The sequence below is a fragment of the Pseudorca crassidens genome, chromosome X (assembly GCF_039906515.1).
Source record: "Pseudorca crassidens isolate mPseCra1 chromosome X, mPseCra1.hap1, whole genome shotgun sequence".
Lineage (NCBI taxonomy): Eukaryota > Metazoa > Chordata > Mammalia > Artiodactyla > Delphinidae > Pseudorca > Pseudorca crassidens.
The window spans coordinates 64,614,234-64,635,791 of record NC_090317.1 but is presented as its reverse complement, the minus strand read 5'-3'; the positions used below and the strand labels follow the sequence as shown (position 1 = coordinate 64,635,791).

The following is a 21,558-nucleotide window of genomic DNA, read 5'->3' as shown; positions in this document are numbered from 1 at the left end:
TAGGAGATGACTGCCAGTGGAGAGTTTTAAAGCTAGAGAATGACAGGATCTGATTTACATTTTTAAGAGTGCTATGGTTGCTGTATAGAGAATGGAATATAGGAGGGCAAGACTGAAAACAGAGATCAGTTGGGAGTACATTGCAATGGTCTAGGTAAGAGATGATGAGAGATGTATCAATAGAGGTGATGATAAGTGATTAGATTTAGAATATTTCCTTCTGGGGGAGCTACCAGAACCAAGCTTCATAGTTCAAACTGACAGAAATTGCTGATGGATTGGATGTCAAGTGTTAAGCACAAAATGAAGATCAACTCCTAGGTTTTATGCCTGAGTAACTTGGTGAATGGTAGAGATATATTGCTAGGTTAGAGAACAATGAAGGAGAATAGGTTTGGGCAATCTGGTGGAAAGAAAAAATCAAGATTCCAGATAGAAATACTACTAGAAATCCAAGTCAAGACATTTGAAAAAGAAAAAAAGCAAGTGGATATACCAGTCCAGAACTCAGGGGAGACTTGGATAGAGTTGGAGATATAATTTTGGAAATTTTCAGTAAAGAGATAACATTTAGTGTAAAGAGAAATAAGAAAGCTCACTGAGAGAGCAAGTAAAGAGAGAGAAGGTGGCTGAGGACTGAGACTTGGTATATTCCAACATTTAAAGATAAAGAACAATTGGCAAAGATAAGCGAGGTAGGAGGAAAACAGGAGAGTGGACTGGAAAAATTGGAGAGAGCAAAGAGTAGGGTTGTATGGTAACCACAATTACAAGATTAGTCTAATAGTCTAGGTGTTATGGACTGAATTTTGTGTGCCCACTCCACTCCGCCAAATACATATGCTGAAGCCCTAACCCCCAATATGACTGTATGTAGAGCCTTTAAGGAAGTAATTAAAATTAAATGAAATCATAAGGGTAGGTGGGCCCTAATGCACCAGGACTCGCCTATGTCCTTATAAGAGAAAGACACACCAGTGCTCACTTGTTCTCCCTGTCTGTGTATGCAAAGAAAAAACTCACACGAGGACACAGGGAGAAGGTAGCCATGAGCAAGCCAGGAAGAAAGCCCTTACCAGACACCAACCCTGCTGGCACCTTGATCTTGGATTTTGAGCCTCCAGAACTGTGAGAAAATAAATGTCTGTTGTAGGTATATGAAAAGGTGCTCAACATCTCTAACCATCAGGGAATGTAAATCAAAAACACAATCAGATATCACCTCACACCTGTTAGGGTTGCTAATATCAAAATGATAAAAGATAACTAGTGTTGGCGAGGATGTGGAGAAAAGGGAACCCTTGTACACTGTTGGCGAAAAAGTAAATTAGTACAGCCATTATGGAAATCAGTACGGAGGTTCCCTAAAAAAAACTAAAAATAGAACTACCATTTGATCCAGCAAACCCACTTCTGGATATATACCCAAAGAAATTGAAATCAGCATCTTGAAGAGATATCTGTATTCCCATGTTCAGTGTAGCATTATTCACAACAGTCAAGACATGGAAACAACCTGTATGTCTTTCCACAGATGAATGGATAAAAGAAGGAAATATTGCCATTTACGACAACATGCATGGAGCTGGAGGACATTATGCTAAGCAAAATATGCAAGATACAGAAAGAGAAATATTGCATGATATCACTTATATCTATAATCTAAAACAGTCATACTCATAGAGGGAGAAAGTAGGATGGAGGTTGCCAGGGGATGGAGGGAAGAAAAATGGGGAGGTGTTGGTTAAAGGGTACAAAGATTCAGTTATTCTGGATATCAAATGTACAGCATGGTGACTACAGTTAACAATACTGTATTGTATACCTGAAATTTGCTATGAGGATAGACCTTAAATCTTCTCAACACACTCGGTAACTATGTAGAGGTGATGGATATGTTAATTAGTTTGATTGTCGTGACCATTTCATGGTGTGTATGTATATCAAAATATCAAATTGTACGCTTTAAATATATACAATTTTTATATGTCAAATGGTATCTCAATATAGCTGCTAAAAATGAATATCTGTTGTTTAAGCCAATCTGTGGTGTCTTGCTGTGACAGCCCATGTTGACTACTATACTAGGCTAGAGACTATGGGGATAGCAATACAAACTGTAGCAAGAGATTTGAGTGATACTAAAAGTTGTAGAATTCACAAAACTTAGCAACTGACACTTATGAGGGATAAAAGGTGAGTCAAAGAACACTGTAAGATTTTAAGTTGGATGACTCAGAAGATGATGGTGCCATTAACGAAAATAGTGAGTGCAAAAAAAAGAAGCAAGCTTGAAACATAAAAATGGATGATAAGCACTCAAGGGAAATTTTTTTAAGAAGTACTGGAAATGAGACTGGTAGAATAAAGAGATATTAGGGCTAGATATATGAATTTGGAGTCATCAGCATAAAGATGATAGATGTAGTTATTAAATTCCTTTATTTGTAGAGGACAAAAAAAGTGAGAAACTGCAAATAGGAGGCATGAAAGGCCAAAGAAAAGACAAAATATAGAAATATAGGAGAAACAGAGATATAGGATCAGTAGAGTATAGAAGCCAGGCAGTGGAGTTCCTAGAGGGGGTAGTCAATAGCATGCAATGATACAGAGAGATCAAGGAGATGGGGACTAAGAAAAGGACTGGTTGGTCACTGAAGATTACTGGTGATTCGGGGGAGAAAAGCTTTTGGAGAGTGGTATGGGCAGAGGCCAGACTACAAAGCATAAAGGAATGTTTAGATGGAAAGAAAATAGAGGTAGGAAGTATAAGCTATTCTTTCTAAAAGCTTGACAGTGAAGGAAAGGGCAAAAAGAGAAGTGCCATGAGTATGCAATGTGCAGCAGGATCAGAGGAGAGGGTAAAGATATAAATTGGAAAAATAAAGGCACTAATTATTTTAAAGTAATCTGAAGTTTCAATATTTCTCACATAACTGATATAAAATATATCTTTAGAACATCTATTTTTAAGTTATTTGATACTTCAATAACAATGGATAAGCTACTTAATCTTTCATTAAAAATTTATATAAAATAGAAATATATATTCCAATAAAGATATTTATAAAAGCATATTAATCATTCTTCACAAACTTTAAATAGATGAACATATTAGAACTTTCTGTGAACATGCTCAGGGTCCATAACATAGGACTAAGTATAAGAAGAAAGTCTGCATAACAACAATAACCTTCCAGTATTTATAACTGATGCCCTCAGACATAGTCCAAAATGGATGTACCTGATAATGAATTATTAGGTCAGGGATTTCTTTTTAAGCAGTGAAAATTTTTCTTCAAATAAAAGTTATATGAAAGCTCATCACATGAAATAAAAAACAGAGTTGCTCTGGTTGAAAGGAGAAAGCTCTTCTGAGTATTTTTGAAGTACCTCTTTGGATTACCCAGAAATAGGTAGAACAGTCTGAAAACCCCTGAATTATTGAGACAGCAGGCCCCTGAAGGAAGAGAATATCTGAGTAACATAACTGGGAAACCAAAGGAAGGTTTTAGAAGTGGATGTTGACTGAAAGAAGGCTCACTTTTCAACACAAACCCTTTTGTAAAATTGGGGTAGCCCCCAAAAATATGAGGCCTATTTAAAGGTGATTTTGGATTTTTTTCCTCTCTTATTAATATGGTTTAATAATATGAAAAGCCCTAAATGTGTCAAACAGTCTAGTTTTACGTGCTTGGGGAAAGATCTCTTCATTTAGTTTTTTCTCCCTACTCATTTTAAATTTTATTTTAAAAGACTAAGATATGTTTGGAAATCTGCATATGAAATCCTATCTGACTCAAGTCTGACAATATTGAAATCCTCATTAACTATAAGAACATGCTAATTTTTACTACCTAAATATATCAGCTTTTAAATGATTTGTCTGCCATCATAAAGGAACAAAGAATAAATGCCCTGTCCATATTTATTTCTTACCTTGTTTAATCGGCAAAACTTTATTTCGAAATGATTTGGCTTTCCCTGGGTCATGGCTATTTCCACTTCGGCTATATCCACTGAAGCTCGATGAAGAAAATGGCCCATCCAGTTCATCATCAAGTAAATACAGTGACAGCCCTTCAGCAGCATCTGAAACTTACATTTAAAAAGATTGTAATGTTAACATAATTATGTTTTCAGAAAAATTTAACAGGCTGTTTTTAAAACTATATCTCAGTTATTTCACTCTAACATGAAAATTACAAATTGTTTAAAGAAAATATGAATATTTTGAGAACAAATGTTTTATTACATCATTAAGCTTTCAAGCAGTTTGTCAGAAAAACTTGTCCAAGAAAACCACCTCCCCACATTATGAATCTTCAACTCTTAGGTTGGCAAGTATATTATAGATGAGTGGTATGAGATATTACAGATGTTAAAAATCATAAAGTCACATAATTTTAAAACTAAGTGACTTTAAAATTCATCTAGTCTTAACACCCTTACTTTAAAAATGAAGAAACTAAGTCCTATGACCTAATGTCTTACCCAGGGCCACAGAGAACTGGGGATAAAATGCAATTTTTCTATTGATACATCCAAATCCACTGCTCCTTGCTTTATAAACCATGCTGCCTCTTCTATATTCTTTAGTTAAACTAAAATACAGAACACCAAAAACAAAAGACATATTTACCAGGAGATGAGAAAGGAGAGCTAGTCCTGGCATAAGACACTGAGGTATTCTGGTCATTTTTAGGCTGTAACTTCATTTGTTTCTGTTTCCCTTTTGGACTATAAGTAAAAATATATAATAATGAACAAATTTTTCTATTAGCAATATATTATGATAGTATGATACAAAATGCTTAAGCTAAGCAAAGAAGAAATGCAATATAATTTAAGTGAAATAATTCAAATTGGTAATAGGACAAAGTTAAATTTCAATCATTAAAATTAAAAAAAAAAGGTTTTGGTATAGTAAAATCCATTTAAAAAAGCTTTGGGTTACCAGCTCCACCTTTACACAGGCATAAGAGTTCTAACAACAACAAAAAAATCTCTTGGATTCCCTCAAAGTAGTCAATAAACTTTAAGAAGTGAGGTAATACATACAAGATGCTTTGAAAACTAAACTGTTATGTCAATGTAATATACCTAGGAGCTCTGCTACTAGATAATGAACTGCTGCTGCTTCTTAGACGTTTTCTGTACCGTGGCCTTCTCCTCTTCTGACTCTGGATTGCTGACTTATATTCAGAGATGATATTTTTAATATGACTTTCAAATAAGGCAGATAATCGCAATGTCATGCTATAGATCTGAAAAGGTAGAAATTAGTCTTGTTTTACCAACTACTTTAATTATATAAAAATAACAGGTTATAAACATGCCTGAACAATATCAACATCATCCTTTCAGACATAATATATGTGCTTCTTACACTTGAAAAATTCTTCCTGAAGAACTAAAACAAAATACCATTTTTACCTACAAATTAATAAAGATTTTTAAAAGATAATATACAATGTTGGAAAGGGGAGGAAAAAACATTCTTATACATTGCCAGTGGGTATTTTAACCTGAACAACATTCTAAGGACAATCTGCAATATTTGCCAAAAACCTTAAAATATATACATCCTTTGGCTAATAATTTCATCTTTAGGAATTTATCCTAAGGAAATATCAGAGAATTACACACACAAAATAATTACGTTCAAGGATGTTAAAGATGTTAACCACAGCATTATCCATTTAAAGTGAAAAACTAAAAACAACCTAAATCTCTAGCACCAGGACGCTGGTTAAACAACACAAAACCACCTACACAAAACCACCTACTCTTCTGTTTTCAAAGAGTAATAATAAGATGGAAAAATGTTCATAATATATATTTTTAAAAAGGCTTCAAAATATAAAACCTACTGTTTAAAGATTATACAAACATTTATCAGTACACATGTAAACGTAGAAAATAAATCAAGTGTGAAAAATTATGTGTACAGAAATCAGTGAAAATTCATTTCATATGAAGTGGAAGTGAGCATGTATATACCTACTGCGCAATTGATTTAAAAGTTAATCAGTTACTAGTGATTAGAAAACACAAAAATTATTACTTTTTTGTTCTCAAGATGTTTAAGTGCTGACAAAACACAGAGAAAGTATTAAATGTGAGTATGAATAAACAGTTATAATTTCCCAATATAGTTCACTAATTTGTTATAATAAAGGGAACATAAATATTCAGAGCTAATCTAAATATTTCATATAAATTAATCCTGTCAACCACTTTTATTTATCAAATTATTTATTGGACATATTAAAGAGTACTCAAATTTCTACCACTCCTTTCCTTGACTTCTCTCTGGCAAATACAGGTATTACTTAAGAGTAAAGAAGAGGCAGGTAGGAGAAAGGAAGTAGGGCTTAATTTCAGAATGACTATGCTAAATGTATCTTTAATGCATGCTTAATAAACTGTTTCAGAGAAAGTACTGAGAATCAAACTTTAGAAACTGTGTCAGAATGGTAGTACATACTTGTTTAGCAATTTTAAAACTGGTGAAAGAAAATTGCCTGATATATATAACTAAACACTTAGGTAATTAATCCACCTAATATTGTTTTTTTCATACCCTTGACTTTTTATTAGAGGTATAAGCTTTGGAGTTGCTGAATATTTGGCGAACATCCTTATAAAATTCCAGAGGACTACCATAGTTTCCTGCTTCCAAAGTTTCTTTCACAGTGCTGAAGTCCATAGGAGTGTCTATAACATGACAATCCTACAAAGAAGAATGTGTTATTAAACACACAGGCTGAGTAACAACACTACATAATACAATGGGACTGAGATTTGCATCATCATGAAACAAACACACTGCTCTTCAATCTGCCAGTTACCTCTTTGTAGTCCCAAACCATCCATTTAATAGAGGTTTTTGGTGGCTCAGGGAAACAGCAGGGGTCTGTGGGAGGGTCTTAGCCCTCACCCTTCAATAGAAAACCATATGACTCTCTCAAGGGACAGAACAGAAAATCCACAGCCACTGGCTTCATCTCTACATAGATGGGAATATCTTGGAAATAGGTAGCTAATTTGTGACATGGAACTATTTAATTCTGTGTGAATAATCCCATCTTCTACTTTCATTGAGCAATGTGCCAGGGAGTTGGCATGAGGGCATTCTACCTAAACTGTCATTAGTTGAAGGTCAAAATCAAATTGGCCATGTTTGTGCCTTTCTCCTATCTTTTTGTTTTTAAATAAATGTGACACTTGTGCTTCATCTAAAGTCTTCAGTCTCAGATTCATGATTAGTTTGATCTTTATTAGTTAGGGGTAGGAGAAGATTCTTTCTATTTTAATCTAAATCTTTCAAGTCTAGTTAAGATATTCCTAGGGTTATCATATGGAATTACATCTGAAATTTATACTTATGTATACCACAACCACCAATAATAAACATGTTCTGGAGTGAAAACCATAGTCAATATTAGATCCTTCATCCTACTTAGAATCATTAAGAAATAAAAGCACAACATTTCTCTCAAAAGAGAAGCCAAAGGGCCAGATGAAGGGGCAGAAGAAAGGTATTATAAAAAGAGAAAGTATTTTTCAAAGTATGAGAAATCACAGTTGATCTTAATGTATCTTCTTAAATTTTTTTGCTTAAATCATAAAAACCAAAGTGTATTCCAACATAATATGGCTTATGAAACAAAGATTTTCATAGAGAAAAAATATTGGAACTTCATGCAATACAGTGACCAAAACTCAAAAGACCCAGTCAGCCTGCTGAATAAAGTCCCACTGGGAACAATCAGCTGCAGTTACAGACACAATTATGTTGTGTAATTGATGTTTTCTACTCTGCTACAGTAGCTTTAGAACTATAGAAACAAACATCTACCCAGATGCTACAAAGAACTCTCCAGAGCATGTGTTGTTTAAAAGACAAAAAATAAACAACCAAAATCTCAAACAAAGGTAAAAAGATAGTAAGCAAAGTTGAAAAATAGCTTTATAAATTATAAAAGATTTGTTTACAGTATGGGGATTTAAAAAAGTAAAACAACACACAAACAACTAGAACATATATGCCTTTTAAGAGACTACTAGGCCTACCTCACAAAGAGATGGATCTTGTTGTCGTTCTGGAATAACTGACTCAGAGGATTCGCCCTCTTGCTCTTGATGGCCCTATTAGGGTAAAGAAGATATATTGTATTTCCAGACCACCATAACAAAATATCAAGACTTGCAATGCAATTATGATTTAAAGCTCAAAGATCCATAAATAGGAATTATGTTTTTACTAACTATAATTTAAGATGAAGGAATTCTACATTCACCATTCTCCTCTACCATGAAAAATACAAAACTAATTTATTCTACCTAAACCCCCTACAAAAACAAATCGTTTTGTTGAATGTAATTTTGTTCCTTATTGGAATAATATTTTGTCCCAACTGAAACCTGTTTATGCAGAGAATATTGATGTTTACTAATTTCAGAGGATAGTTTGATGTATTTCTGAAATATTGCTGTACCTTTTTTCTGAAAAAGCTAAAACAGATTTGCTATCTATACTAAAAGGTTATTCAACATGTAAATAGATATACTCCTAGAAAAGGTATCCTGTAATTTAAGTTCTCATGCTTTTATCTTTGATGAAAAGTAATATGGTATATTGATTACTCTAAGTGATCATATTTAATAACTTATTTATTGTAAATTAAATAGGGCTGACATATGTTATCAAGGGTCTCCAGTGTGTAGAAGTTTATTAGAAGTTAATAAAATGCATTAAACAAATAGGCAAAATAAAAGCAGCAAGGAAATGCAAAGATGTTTAGATTAAAATTTGGTTTACAACTGTGTAATTTACAAAGTACATGTCAGGCATTTTAAAAAGTCATGACTAATCACACTACACACTTTCACAATTCAAAGATACACAAACAAAGAAGGAAGAAGGAAGGAAGGAAGAAAGGGGGGAAAGGGCTCTTAACTAGAACTTAGCATGGACATTTATGGGAAATTACATATTGGTAATTAGTTAAATAACTATACTTACTGGGTAGGAAAGAGGATCAGATGGCTGTCGAAATGGCTCTGAGTCTTCACGTTCATAAATGAGGCCCAACAGTTCTGTGCATTGTTTTCTCCAAGCATCAGGATTACACTTTAAAGACAGTCTTCTGCCTCGGCATTTGACCTGTAGATTTTAAAAGAATTATATCTAAAAGCTCTTTCCTTAAGTCTTCATTGATTTTTTCCTGTCTTCCTCTGTTAATATATATCTATATAAGATAGAGCAGCTGCTATTTAAAAATTTCTTAGTTTAGATTAAACATCATTCTCCCTGGCGAAAATATAAACAAGTAAAAACTGGATATTATATTCTTAGAAACAGCAATAATTCTAGCATTCTGAATTCTCATTTTAAGAAAATCTACAAGGTCAATAATTTTAATACCTTAGTCTTTGCTGCTAGTTAAGAATATTTGACAATGACACTGTAATTTTCTCAAAATAACAATTGAACAATATATATATTCTTAAGTAAATCCTTTGTGGTCATAATATATTCTTGCCTTTACTATTTGATGCCTTTTTTATACAATCTGTTTCAGTATTTGAAAGGGAACATTTTCCTTATATACAACAAATGTTTGTCTAATTATCATAGAGGAGAAGTGTGCAGAACAGAGTTAACATAACAGACCTGAGGCTATCTTTAGCAGGGCTTGCTTATAAGGTTGGCCCTTGACTGGCATCTAGGAACCTGGTACTTGAACTCTTTTCTAAATAATAAAGGTGGTTTACTGTGCCCACACTGTTTGTACAAAGAATGTCACTTGTGCTGAACATTCACTTTCCTGTACATTTCCTATGCTTTCCTGCTTTCTGTGAGTCTGGAATCTTGGCATGTGCTAGCTAGATGGGGTCTACATAACAAACTCCCAATAAATTCTTTGGGAGATCAGTCTCTAATCACACACATGTTGCTACATTTTCACTGTGGGAAAAGAATGTACTCTGTGTGGCCCTTCAGAGGAGAGAGAGAACATAAAGAAACCTGCACATGGATTCCTCCAGACTCTGCCTGTATCTTTTTCCTTGTGATCCAGCTGTGTATCCTTACTGTGTCACTGTCATAAACCTTAGCGATGAGTTAACAAGTATATATACTGAGTTCCATAAGTCTTTCTAGCAAGTCTCCAAATATGTGGAGTTGGTCTTAGGGATCCCTGACACAGGAAGCCTGAATTTTTTTCTTATCAGCAGTTCATTTATCCACTTACCCTTCTTCCAGATGAAGTACCAGGACCATCTGAATCTAAATCAACCATTTCTGTATCCTAAAATTAAAAAGGAAGAGTGGGAGAAGATATTAAGTTATATTCAGTCTTTTACAAATTTACAAAGAAATGGCAAATATAATCACAATTAACTCCCTCATTGGAGCAGGCAACAGAACAAAGGTGAGAGGGAGACTCACTCCAAACTTCACCTACATGCTATATACAAGTTGGAAAATATACTGGGAAAAGAAGAGTAAATGAGGTTTCTCTTTAAATCAGAATAGGAAATGAGGGGGAAAGTACAATGATTGGTATCTAAAGTTGTACCTAAATGTTAGTATTTTTTAAAGAAACTTATTTTATATGACATGATAATTTAATATACTATAATCATGAATTACTCATGATTAATCTTTTGCTACTTCAAGAAATATATCTCTTTTCTATAGGGAAAATATGAATGTGTATTAAAACATAAGATTCAGTTAAGTATCCCTCTGAGGGTTAGTTTTTTAATACAAAGAGGCAAGGCCCACACACCACTATTAACTTGGTGATGGTGAAGCACACTGGTAATGCCTCAGAGAATCTAGAAAATGGCTACAAGTGAACTTATCTACAAAACAGAAATAGAGTTACAGATGTAGAAAATAAACTTATGGTTACCAGGAGGGTAAGGGTGGGGGAGGGATAAATTGGAAGATTGGGATTGACATATACACACTACTATATATAAAATAGATAACTAATAAGGACCTACTGCCTAGCACAGGGAACTGTACTCAGTACTCTGTAATGGCCTATATGGGAAAATAATCTAAAAAAGAGTGGATATAGGTATATGTATAACAGATTCACTTTGCTGTACACCTGAAACTAACACAACATTGCAAATCAACTATACCCCAATAAATTTTTTTTAAAAAAAGAAAGCAAAGTAGCTCATGAGCCATTGGTTTCCCTTTCTAAAATTGCTGAATTACATTTTACTTTAATTTTCTATTCTAACCCAGAGTGCCATTCTGAGGTGAGCAACATCCATCCATGATAAAAACTCCCTGGGGGGGTTAATATCCAAAAGATATAACAAAATAGGTATAGATTTTATTTCAACATAATAAAGGCCATATATGACAAACTCACAGCTAACTTCATGGTCAATGGAAAAAAACCCAAAAGCTTTTCCTCTAAGATCAGGAACGAGACAAGGATGTCTACTCTTTTATTTTATTTAACATAGTATTGGAAGCCCTAGCTAGAACAATTAGTCAAGAAAAACAAAAGACATCCAAATTAAAAAGGAAGAAGTAATACTGTCTCTGTTAGCAGATGACATAATATTACATATAGAAAACTCTAAATACTCCACCAAAAAACTGCTAGAACTAATCAACAAATTCAGTAAAGTTGCAGGATACAAAATCAATATACAAAAATAAGTTGTGTTTCTATACACTAATAATGGGCTATCAGAAAGAGAAATTAAGAAAATAATGCCATTTATAATTGCATCAAAAAGAATAAAATACCTAGGAATAAATTTAACCAAGGAGTTGAAAGATCTGGACACTGAAAACTATAATACATTGATGAAACAGAAGAATACACAAATAAATGGAAATTTTTTTCCATGCTCATGGATTGGAAAAATTAATATCGTTAAAATGTCTGTACTACTCAAAGCAATATACAGATTCAACACAATTTCCAACAGCATTTTTTGCAGAAATAGAAAATAATCTTAAAATTCATATGGAAGCATATAAAAGAATAGCAATCTTGAGAAAGAAGAACAGAGCTGGAGGCATCACACCTCCTGATACCAAACTATATTACAAAGATATAGTAATCACAAGAGTATGGTACTGACATAAAACACACAGATCAATGGAACAGAATAGAGCACAGAAATAAACCCATGCATATTGGTCAATTAATTTACAACAGAGGAGCCAAGAATATAAAATAGGGAAAGGATAGTTTCTTCAATAAATTGTGCTGGGAAAAGTGGATATCCACCTGCAAAAGAATGGAACTGGACACCTATCTTACACCATACATTAAACACAACTCAAAATGGATTAAGGACTTGGATGTAAGACATGAAACCATAAAGCTCCTAAGAGAGGGCTTCCCTGGTGGTGCAGTGGTTGAGAGTCCGCCTGCCGAGGCAGGGGACACGGGTTCGTGTCCCGGTCCAGGAAGATCCCACATGCCGCGGAGTGGCTGGGCCCGTGAGCCATGGCCGCTGAGCCTGTGCATCTGGAGCCTGTGCTCCACAACAGGAGAGGCCGCAACAGTGAGAAGCCCGCGTACCGCAAAAAAAAAAAAAAAAAAAAACAACTCCTAAGAGAAAACACAGGGGTGTAAGCTGCTTGACATTGGTCTTGACAATGATGTTTTTGGATGTGACAAAATGCAAAAGTAATAAAAGGCAACAAAAGCAAAAATAAACAGGTGGAACTACATCAGACTAGAAAGCTTCTGCACAGTAAAGAAAACCATCAACAAAATGAAAGGCAATACACCAAATGGGAGAAAATATTTGCAAATCATATATTTGATAGGGGTTAATATCCAAAAGATATAAACAACTTGATAGCAAAAGAACAAATAATCCAATTAAAAAATGGGCAGAGAAACTGAATAGACATTTTTCAAAGGAGACATCCAAACGACAAACGGGTACATGAAAAGGCACTCAACATCACTAATCATCAGGGAAAAGCAAAGGAAAACCACAGTGAAATATCACCTCACACCTGTTAGAATGGTTATTATCAAATAGACAAAGAAATAACAAGTGCTGGCGAGGATGTGGAGAAAAGAGAGTCCTTGTGCACTGTTGGTAGTAATGTAAATCGGTACAGCCACTATGGAAAACAGTATGGAGGTTCCTCAAAAAATTAAAAACAGAACTACCATATGATCCAGCAATGTCACTTATGGGTATATATCTAAAGGAAATAAAAACAAGATATCAAAGATATAAAGTTGTACTCCCATGTTCATTGCAGTATTATTCACAATAGCTAAGATATGGAAACAATCTGTCTGTCAACAGATGAATGGACAGAGAAGATATGGTATATATATATATACACAATGGAATATTATTCAGCCTTAAGAAAGAAGGTAATTCTGCCATTTGTGACAATGCAGATGGACCTTGAGGGCATTATGCTAAGTGAAATAAGTCAGACAAAGAAAGACAAATACTGCATGGTATCACTCATATGTAGAATCTTTAAAAAAAGGGAAAGTCAAACTCATAGAAACAGAGTACAGAAAAGCGGTTGGGTGGTGGACCAGATGGTGGGGGGGAATATGGAGAGGGTGGTAAAAGGATACAAACTTCCAGCTAGAAGATGAATAAGGTCTGAGGATATAAGGATCTAATGTAAACCATGGTGACTATAATTGATAACACTGTATTGTACAACTGCAATTTACTTAAAGAGTAGAACCTAAATGTTGAAAGAAAGGAAGGAAGGGAAGGAGGGAGGGAGGGAGGAAGGGAGAGAGGGAGGGAGGGAGGAAGAAAGGAAAAGTAAGGTTGCTGAATTACATTTTACTTTAATTTCCTATTCTAATCCAAGTAATGCTACTTTGAGGAGGTATTCTTGCTACATCAAATTCTGAATCAAAATGCATTTATATGAAAGGTCAGAGAAAATATTAGGAATAAGAATGATAAATTTTTCATTAGTTTCAGGAGGATAATATCTAATTGGCATATCTGAGTTTTCCTTAATATGTAAATAACATTTAACTTCAATAATACTTACAACATTTTATAGTCAAATACATTTTTGTAAAATTTAAAAACACGGGGGAAAAAATAAATAAAAAAAAAAATAAAAACACTGGAGATTTACCATTCTGGGAATTAACAGTACAGAAAATATAAACATGTAAAATACCTCTGTACAATAATAGCCACTGCAATAAAATCCAGCATATCTGAGTCACTCATCCCTGGGATGAATTGTTTTCCATTAAATATTTTTGAATTATCACTTTTCATTACTGTTTAAGCCTTTTATCTTGGTTTTTGCTTCTATCATAGCCTCTAGTCACAAATAGCTTAATGTAAATTAGGGATATGACTGGGTGGGGAAATAAGATATGTGAGGGTCTACTGACAATATTAATTCCATTTCATTAAGAAAAACTGGTTTATGTTTGCAAATTTTCGTAAAGGAAATCAAATAGCAATTCCATGAAAGTACTAAAGTACTAAAAATGTAGACTTTCAAGTTTAAAATTATAAAATACTTTAAAATTTTATATATACTGTGTAGAAAATTAATCCCTACTGAAACTACCATCAACTAACCATTCTTTTAAAACACTGATTAGTGCTTTGTCCTGTTTTCAAGGGCTGGAAAATAAAGTATTGATTTCTCATCACAGAAACCCACTGTGTCAAAAAGGATGACTGACCACCTCTCTCTGGCTGTAGCACACTACATTTTTGGTATATATTATCTACATATAGGTTAAAGAGTTTAATACAAAAAGATGCAGGTGTTCAGCCAGCTTTCAGAAATCAGCTTCACTGCTTATAGTTAGTGTTTTTTTTTTTTTTTTTTTTCTGTACACGGGCCTCTCACTGTTGTGGCCTCTCCCATTGCAGAGCACAGGCTCCGGACACGCAGGCTCAGTGGCCATGGCTCATGGGCCCAGCCGCTCCACGGCATGTGGGATCCTCCCAGACCGGGGCACAAACCCGTGTCCCCTGCATCGGCAGGCGGACTCTCAACCACTGCGCCACCAGGGAAGCCCCTATAGTTAGTTTTAACACTTACATATAATACTTATTGTACTTTAAATGACAGAAAAGGAATTTATGCCTACTAATCATGCTGTGATTCTTACCTCCTCTGCATCAGTACTGTTTAGTTCTTCTGCTTTAATTTTATTATAAGTATCCAGTATATCAGTACAGCTCTGATCCCTGATAAGACAGATAAGTTAAAATACATTTCAATAAATTTTAGAAGTCAGAAGTCAGCCTCTATGGGAGATAAAACTTCTTCTTACCCAATAAAGCGAAGTAAGACATCAGTTACAATTTTGGCTGCTTTAACTATAGGACTGTCTGGCTCATTGAAAGTCCTAGCATTATGCTCAATGTAGCGTACTTCCCACATTAATGCTGATATTCTCCTATGAAAGAAAAAATACCCTGTTACTCTTGGTTGATACATTTAAAGTCTATTCTAGGATTAGACAACATAGAACAACTAGGCATTTAATCATGATATGTCAAAGGTGTTCAGATATATGTATGTGACTCAATATATGTGTGTGACTAATGTGCACTAATAAAGGTATATAGTTAGAGTATTTGAAGCACAGGCAAGAGTTCAGAACCACTGGACTATAAACTTGGATATGAAAACTTGGAAAAGAACTGACCCACGACATTGTGGGTAAATAGCGATTTGACCAAGGTCAAAGTAACAAAAACAAACAAATACTGCTTTGATAAATCAACAGAAGAATGTTTCGTTTTCAGAGAAAAGCAAAAAACAAAAAGGACAGATTTTTACCTCATTGCTTTTATGATATATATTATTGAATGAAATTATAGGTAAAGATATAAAATACACCCAACTGGTTATATTTATAACCATTTCATGGAATAATTGTGGTTAGGACACAGTAGACTCTAGGGTGAGAGAGGTACCAAAAGCTGCGCTCCACTGCCTTCCCATAATCACCCCACTCCCAACCAAAACCAAGGAAAAAATAACTTGGCTTTTTCTATACACATTTTGGGACTGGTAATTAAATCTAATTAACTGCTGCCTAATTCCCCAACAGGGGATTTAAAACATGCTCCAAGTCCCTGGAGCACCATAATCAAGATGAATCCACAAACTACTTAATCTGCTTTTAATAAGTTAAAATTAACTGTAGTTTTTGTTTCATATGTGACTTCTGCTAGTCATAATTTCCTCGCTGTCCATACCCCTTCTTAGCCTGGAAGAGTGAAAATCTACTGAATAAAGGGAAATCAGTGTTCCAAATTTTCAAGAGAAATTTTGGAGTGGGTCTTCTGAACAGTTATTTTACACTATGAAAACAAAGATCTCAGTGTATCATTATGCAAAAAGGAAAGCAAAAGATATAAAACTATACAAGCTTTTAGGAAATGATAAATATTAAACAGACCTGTAAAAGCGATTTTCAAGTCTCCGCCTGATGGTGTTGAGGTCAGTTGGATAAGCAACTACAGTACAATACAAGGGATAGGCACTGAGATCCACTGGAACAGCAAAAGGGCTGGCAAAATCTACAACATTTACAAAATAAAAAAAGACAATTATAAAGAACACTAACATTTCATGTTAACAAACAAAAACACATATAAACAAGAAGGGTGGGTGATATAATACTACATTTCTAAAATGCTGATGATTCAATTATGCAAAAACTAGACCAATACTATTATAATGTTATTCTTTTTATTTGGACATTCTATCTAAGAATCAATAATGCATGATACACTGGTTCAAATCGGTAAAAACAAGACAAAATTAAAGGAGAACTGTGTTTAGCTTCAAATTTATGTCTTTTCTGGATAAATGTCAAATGTCTCGTGATATACTTCAGAAAATATAAATAGTCATGGAGTAAAATATATTATTGCACCCACTGTCTTTACCAAAATATTGATCCAAAGTTAGGCTCAGGGAATAGCTAGAGAGCCAAAATGACTCAAGAAAGTAAAAGACACCTATATGGCTGCCTTCACTATTATAGCCCAAGAACTGAAAAAGTTTGCCAGTCATTACTTTGGCCAAGCAAATAAAAATGTTATTATTAAAACTAGAATCACCATGCCTCTTGGGTTAAAAGTATACAGTGAGAGGGCTTCCCTGGTGGCGCAGTGGTTGAGAGTCCGCCTGCCGATGCAGGGGACACGGGTTCGTGCCCCGGTCTGGGAGTATCCCACATGCCGCGGAGCGGCTGGGCCCGTGAGCCATGGCTGCTGAGCCTGCGCGTCCGGAGCCTGTGCTCCGCAACGGGAGAGGCCACAACAGTGAGAGGCCCGCATACCGCAAAAAAAAAAAAAAAGTATACAGTGAGAAAATGCATTTCCTTTTACAGAACTTATAATTCTGCTGGTTTTCCTTCTCATCTTCCTAACATTCTTTCACATTCACCATACCCAGGGAAAGAAGGTGGTTGATGCCCTGAATAACTCGTTCACATTCCTCATCTCTGGAATGAGCCCCCCACTCTCCTTCCTGAGGTTTGTATAGCAAAGCAGTCAATTCCTCCTGGGACACAGGAACACCAGCACCAACTTCATCTGGAAAGGCAGCTATGCATAAAGTGAAAAATCAGAAATAATTAGTTTCTAGAATCATGCTATTGCCATTTTTCTTTTAGAAAAATTATAATTCATTTTTTAAAAGCATATTTACTTCCTTCTGGAATTGGCTCCATATCCCAGGGACTCATCTTTTCTCTCTCGTTATTGTCCCAGCTATTAAAAAATAACAAGATACAAATCAAATTCAGATGACATTTTATATACTAGCATAATTTGCATTACTTCTTGGGGGTGAAATTTGTAAAGGGACAATACAGTTTCCTTGAAGTACAACTTTGCTTACACAAAGATAATAATAAGCCTCTAATAGAGAAAACATGGCCCATCAATATGAAAGAGAGTTGTAAGCTTACTCTTAGTTCTGCTGGGCTTTTTTTTTTTTAATTCCAACCAAGCATACATTCAATGTTAAGCCAGGGTACAGAATAAAAAGATCTCTTTGGAAAATTCCTTTCAGGTTAAAAAAGTCGATTTAATAGATCACTTCTTTCTATGAGATAACCTAATTTATTCTAACAGGTTGAGTATTATAGCTTCTCCAAAAGTTTATTATTCCCTTTTGATCTACAATATGGAGACTAAAAGTCAATCTTCACAGAATAAACATTTGTTCTATCATTCTTGAGAAGAAAGCTTTATTTATTAGGAATCTTACAACTCTGGTATTTCATGAAGAGCAAAAGTAAATTGTAGACAAACAGTACATCCAAACATAATGCAGTCACTCCTGTCTAGAATTCATACCATTAAATAAAAGACTATGTAAATATTCAGTATTATATTCCAGGTGTAACAATTAATTTAAACACTGAATTAATTTCAGTACTCTTCATGAAATAATAATTGTAATTCTTGTCTAAAATAGAAATACTTACGAGAAAATACAGGAATAAGGGAGGCAGAAATAAGTCTTCAGTTCCTGCTTTGTGTTAGCATGCATATTGGACCAAAAGGTTTATCAACAAATTTCTTCCTTAAAGGTACTATGATTACTTCCTTACAGGTACAAGTCTTATAAGACTAGGTAAGGTAGGGTTTATAGAAAGTCCATATAGTACTACAGTATTATATCAGGTGTAAACGACCATAAATATACTTACTGAACACTGTAACACTGGAAAGAACTATCAGGATACTCTGGTTGAAAAGGCTGCTGACTCTCCACGGTCCCAAACCACCAGGCGTCATCTATTATACTGCGGAATCTATCACCTACAATGTTTTTAGAAATTCTTAAGAGTGCTCTTGAGAATAATCACTCTGTTCCCACTCTAAATTGCTAGTTTTTGTTGAATACAGAAGCAGCATTGTATCCAGCATTATTAGAAGTTTCAATCTGAGTTTTCCATATATGTGAATTTTACATTTTACCCTCTTCAAGGATTTTGATTTCCAAATGCTAATAATTATTCTGAAATAAATCACATATTACCGCATATAATTTAACTTTTATCAATTACTTGGGCTCATTAGACATACTGCTTTTTGTATTGCACATATGATACTACAGTTGTTTCTTCTATTTTTTGTTTCACCATTTTGTTTTTAAAAATCTCTTCATACTAGTTTTGTACCTTTAAATGGCTAAGGAATACAAAACCAACCATGTGGACAAAAATGTTTCTCCTACATAAGCAAGGAGAATTTAAAAGTACTAATAGCAGATAATAACATAGTGGTTGCTCTGTGTCAGGTACCATTTTATTCATATCGACCTTATAGGTATGTTCTGATGTGATTCCCATTTTACAGATAATGGAATTGAGGCAAACAGAGGTTAAAATCTTGCCCAAGATTAAACAGCTAGTGAAGGGGGAGGAATAGAGGGGGAGAGAATAAGAAGGGGAAAGAGAGAAAGGGAGAAAAAGGGAGAGGGGGAGACGGAGAGAGGAGGAGGGCAGAGGGGTAGATGGAAAGAGGTAGAAGAGGAGGAAGAGGGAGAGGAAGAGGGGGTGGGGGGGCAGAGAGAAAGAGAGAGAGAGAGAAAGGAGAGAGAAACCCACAATCAGTAAAGGTCTTTTAAGAGCCCAAGTGTTAAGTACTCTATTTCATGGCCATTGACATTTCAAGATTTTCTTTTTAATACAGATTTGTATCCTAATAGAGTAGGTATTCACAGAAAAGGTTTTATGCCACTTACAATGTTCATAAAATCACCGAAACGTAACTGAAAAGAAAAATTTAATTTTTCTAATTTGGCTAACAGCTTTTTCAGTCTACTAATTTCTTTCTGTTAAATTGGTTTAAAAGTTACTTACTCTACTTCAAACAATAATTATTCAGTGAGAATTCTATACTTACCAATCTGCCAGTTCCTTTCTTTGGCTTCATTATAAAACTGATGTAGCACAAGGAAGTCAATGACATCTGGCATGTCATGATACCTGAGGAGAAAGTAAAGTACATATGATTCAGTATACAGATATAACAGTATATGTTACTTTCTAAACATCCAGGAATATATGCTTAATGTGGAAGTATTGAGCAAAATGTTGCAAAACTCAACGTCCCTGTGAATGCATTTACTTAAATTAAACCCCATCTGTTTGATCTGTTTGGCTTAAATATTTACTTATGACATTATTTTTTTAATATTTGCATAAAGTAATTTATTTTCTTTATTACAGTGTATGTTTATTGGGGTTTATTTCACTTGTTTTTATTCTCCTTTTTTTAACATCATTATTGAAGTAAAATTGCTTTACAATGGTATGTTAGTTTCTGCTTTATAACAAAGTAAATCAGTTATACATACACATATGTTCCCATATCTCTTCCCTCTTGCGTCTCCCTAACTCTCACCCTCCCTATGCCACCCCTCTAGGTGGTCACAAACCACAAAGCTGATCTCCCTGTGCTATGCAGCTGCTTCCGAATAGCAATCTATTTTACGTTTGGTAGTGTATATATGTCCATGCCACTCTCTCACTCAATCTCAGCTTACCCTTCCCCGTCCGCATATCCTCAAGTCCATTCTCTAGTAGGTCTGTGTCTTTATTCCCGGCTTACCCCTAGGTTCTTCATGATCTTTTTTTTTCTTTTTTTTCTTAGATTCCATATATATGTGTTAGCATATGGTATTTATTTTTCTCTTTCTGACTTACTTCACTCTGTATGACAGACTCTAGGTCCATCCACCTCACTACGAATAACTCAATTTCGTTTATGTTTATGGCTGAGTAATATTCCATTGCATATATGTGCCACATCTTCTTTATCCATTCATCCAATGATGGACACTTAGGTTGCTTCCATGTCCTGGCTATTGTAAATAGAGGCACAATGAACATTTTGGTACATGACTCTTTTTGAATTATGGTTTTCTCAGGGTATATGCCCAGTAGTGGGATTACGGGGTCATATGGTAGTACAATTTTTAGTATTTTAAGGAACCTCCATACTGTTATCCATAGTGTCTGTATCAATTTACATTCTCACCGCAGTGCAAGCGTGTTCCTTTTCTCCACACCCTCTCCAGCATTTATTGTTTCTAGATTTTTTGATGATGGCCATTCTGACTGGTGAGAGATGATATCTCATTGTAGTTTTGTATTGCCCTAATGATTAATGATGTTGAGCATTCTTTCATGGGTTTGTCGGCAATCTGTATATCTTCTGTGGAGAAATGTCTGTTGAAGCTTTCTGCCCATTTTTGGATTGCATTGTTTTTCTGTTATTGAGCTGCATGAGCTGCTTATAAATCTTGAAGATTAATCCTTTGTCAGTTGCATCATCTGCAAATATTTTCTCCCATTCTGAGGGTTGTCTTTTGGTCTTGTTTATGGTTTCCTTTGCTGTGTAAAAGCTTTGAAGTTTCATTAGGTCCCATTTGTTTACTTTTGTTTTTATTTCCATTTCTCTAGGAGGTGGGTCAAAAAGGATCTTGCTGTGAGTTATGTCATAGAGTGTTCTGCTTATGTTTTCCTCTAAGAGTTAGAGAGTGTC

The 21,558-nt window shown here is 34.7% G+C and overlaps 1 protein-coding gene across 3 annotated transcripts in view; it reads right to left on the bottom strand.

Annotated features, from left to right (window-relative positions):
- BRWD3 (bromodomain and WD repeat domain containing 3) overlaps nucleotides 1-21,558 on the bottom strand; it is a 125,384-nt gene that overhangs the window by 6,476 nt on the left and 97,350 nt on the right. For 2 of the 3 annotated variants that reach the window (XM_067724231.1, XM_067724233.1), the window contains 14 exons: nucleotides 19,915-19,997; nucleotides 18,714-18,825; nucleotides 17,705-17,766; nucleotides 17,446-17,601; nucleotides 16,446-16,566; nucleotides 15,309-15,434; nucleotides 15,144-15,222; nucleotides 10,263-10,319; nucleotides 9,032-9,172; nucleotides 8,080-8,154; nucleotides 6,587-6,736; nucleotides 5,104-5,267; nucleotides 4,643-4,740; nucleotides 3,940-4,098 (listed from right to left, as the gene is read on the bottom strand). In XM_067724231.1, coding sequence (XP_067580332.1) covers nucleotides 3,940-4,098; nucleotides 4,643-4,740; nucleotides 5,104-5,267; nucleotides 6,587-6,736; nucleotides 8,080-8,154; nucleotides 9,032-9,172; nucleotides 10,263-10,319; nucleotides 15,144-15,222; nucleotides 15,309-15,434; nucleotides 16,446-16,566; nucleotides 17,446-17,601; nucleotides 17,705-17,766; nucleotides 18,714-18,825; nucleotides 19,915-19,997 — 1,583 coding nt within the window. The remainder of the gene's footprint in view (nucleotides 1-3,939; nucleotides 4,099-4,642; nucleotides 4,741-5,103; nucleotides 5,268-6,586; nucleotides 6,737-8,079; nucleotides 8,155-9,031; nucleotides 9,173-10,262; nucleotides 10,320-15,143; nucleotides 15,223-15,308; nucleotides 15,435-16,445; nucleotides 16,567-17,445; nucleotides 17,602-17,704; nucleotides 17,767-18,713; nucleotides 18,826-19,914; nucleotides 19,998-21,558) is intronic. The other variant, XM_067724232.1, reaches the window with a different exon arrangement.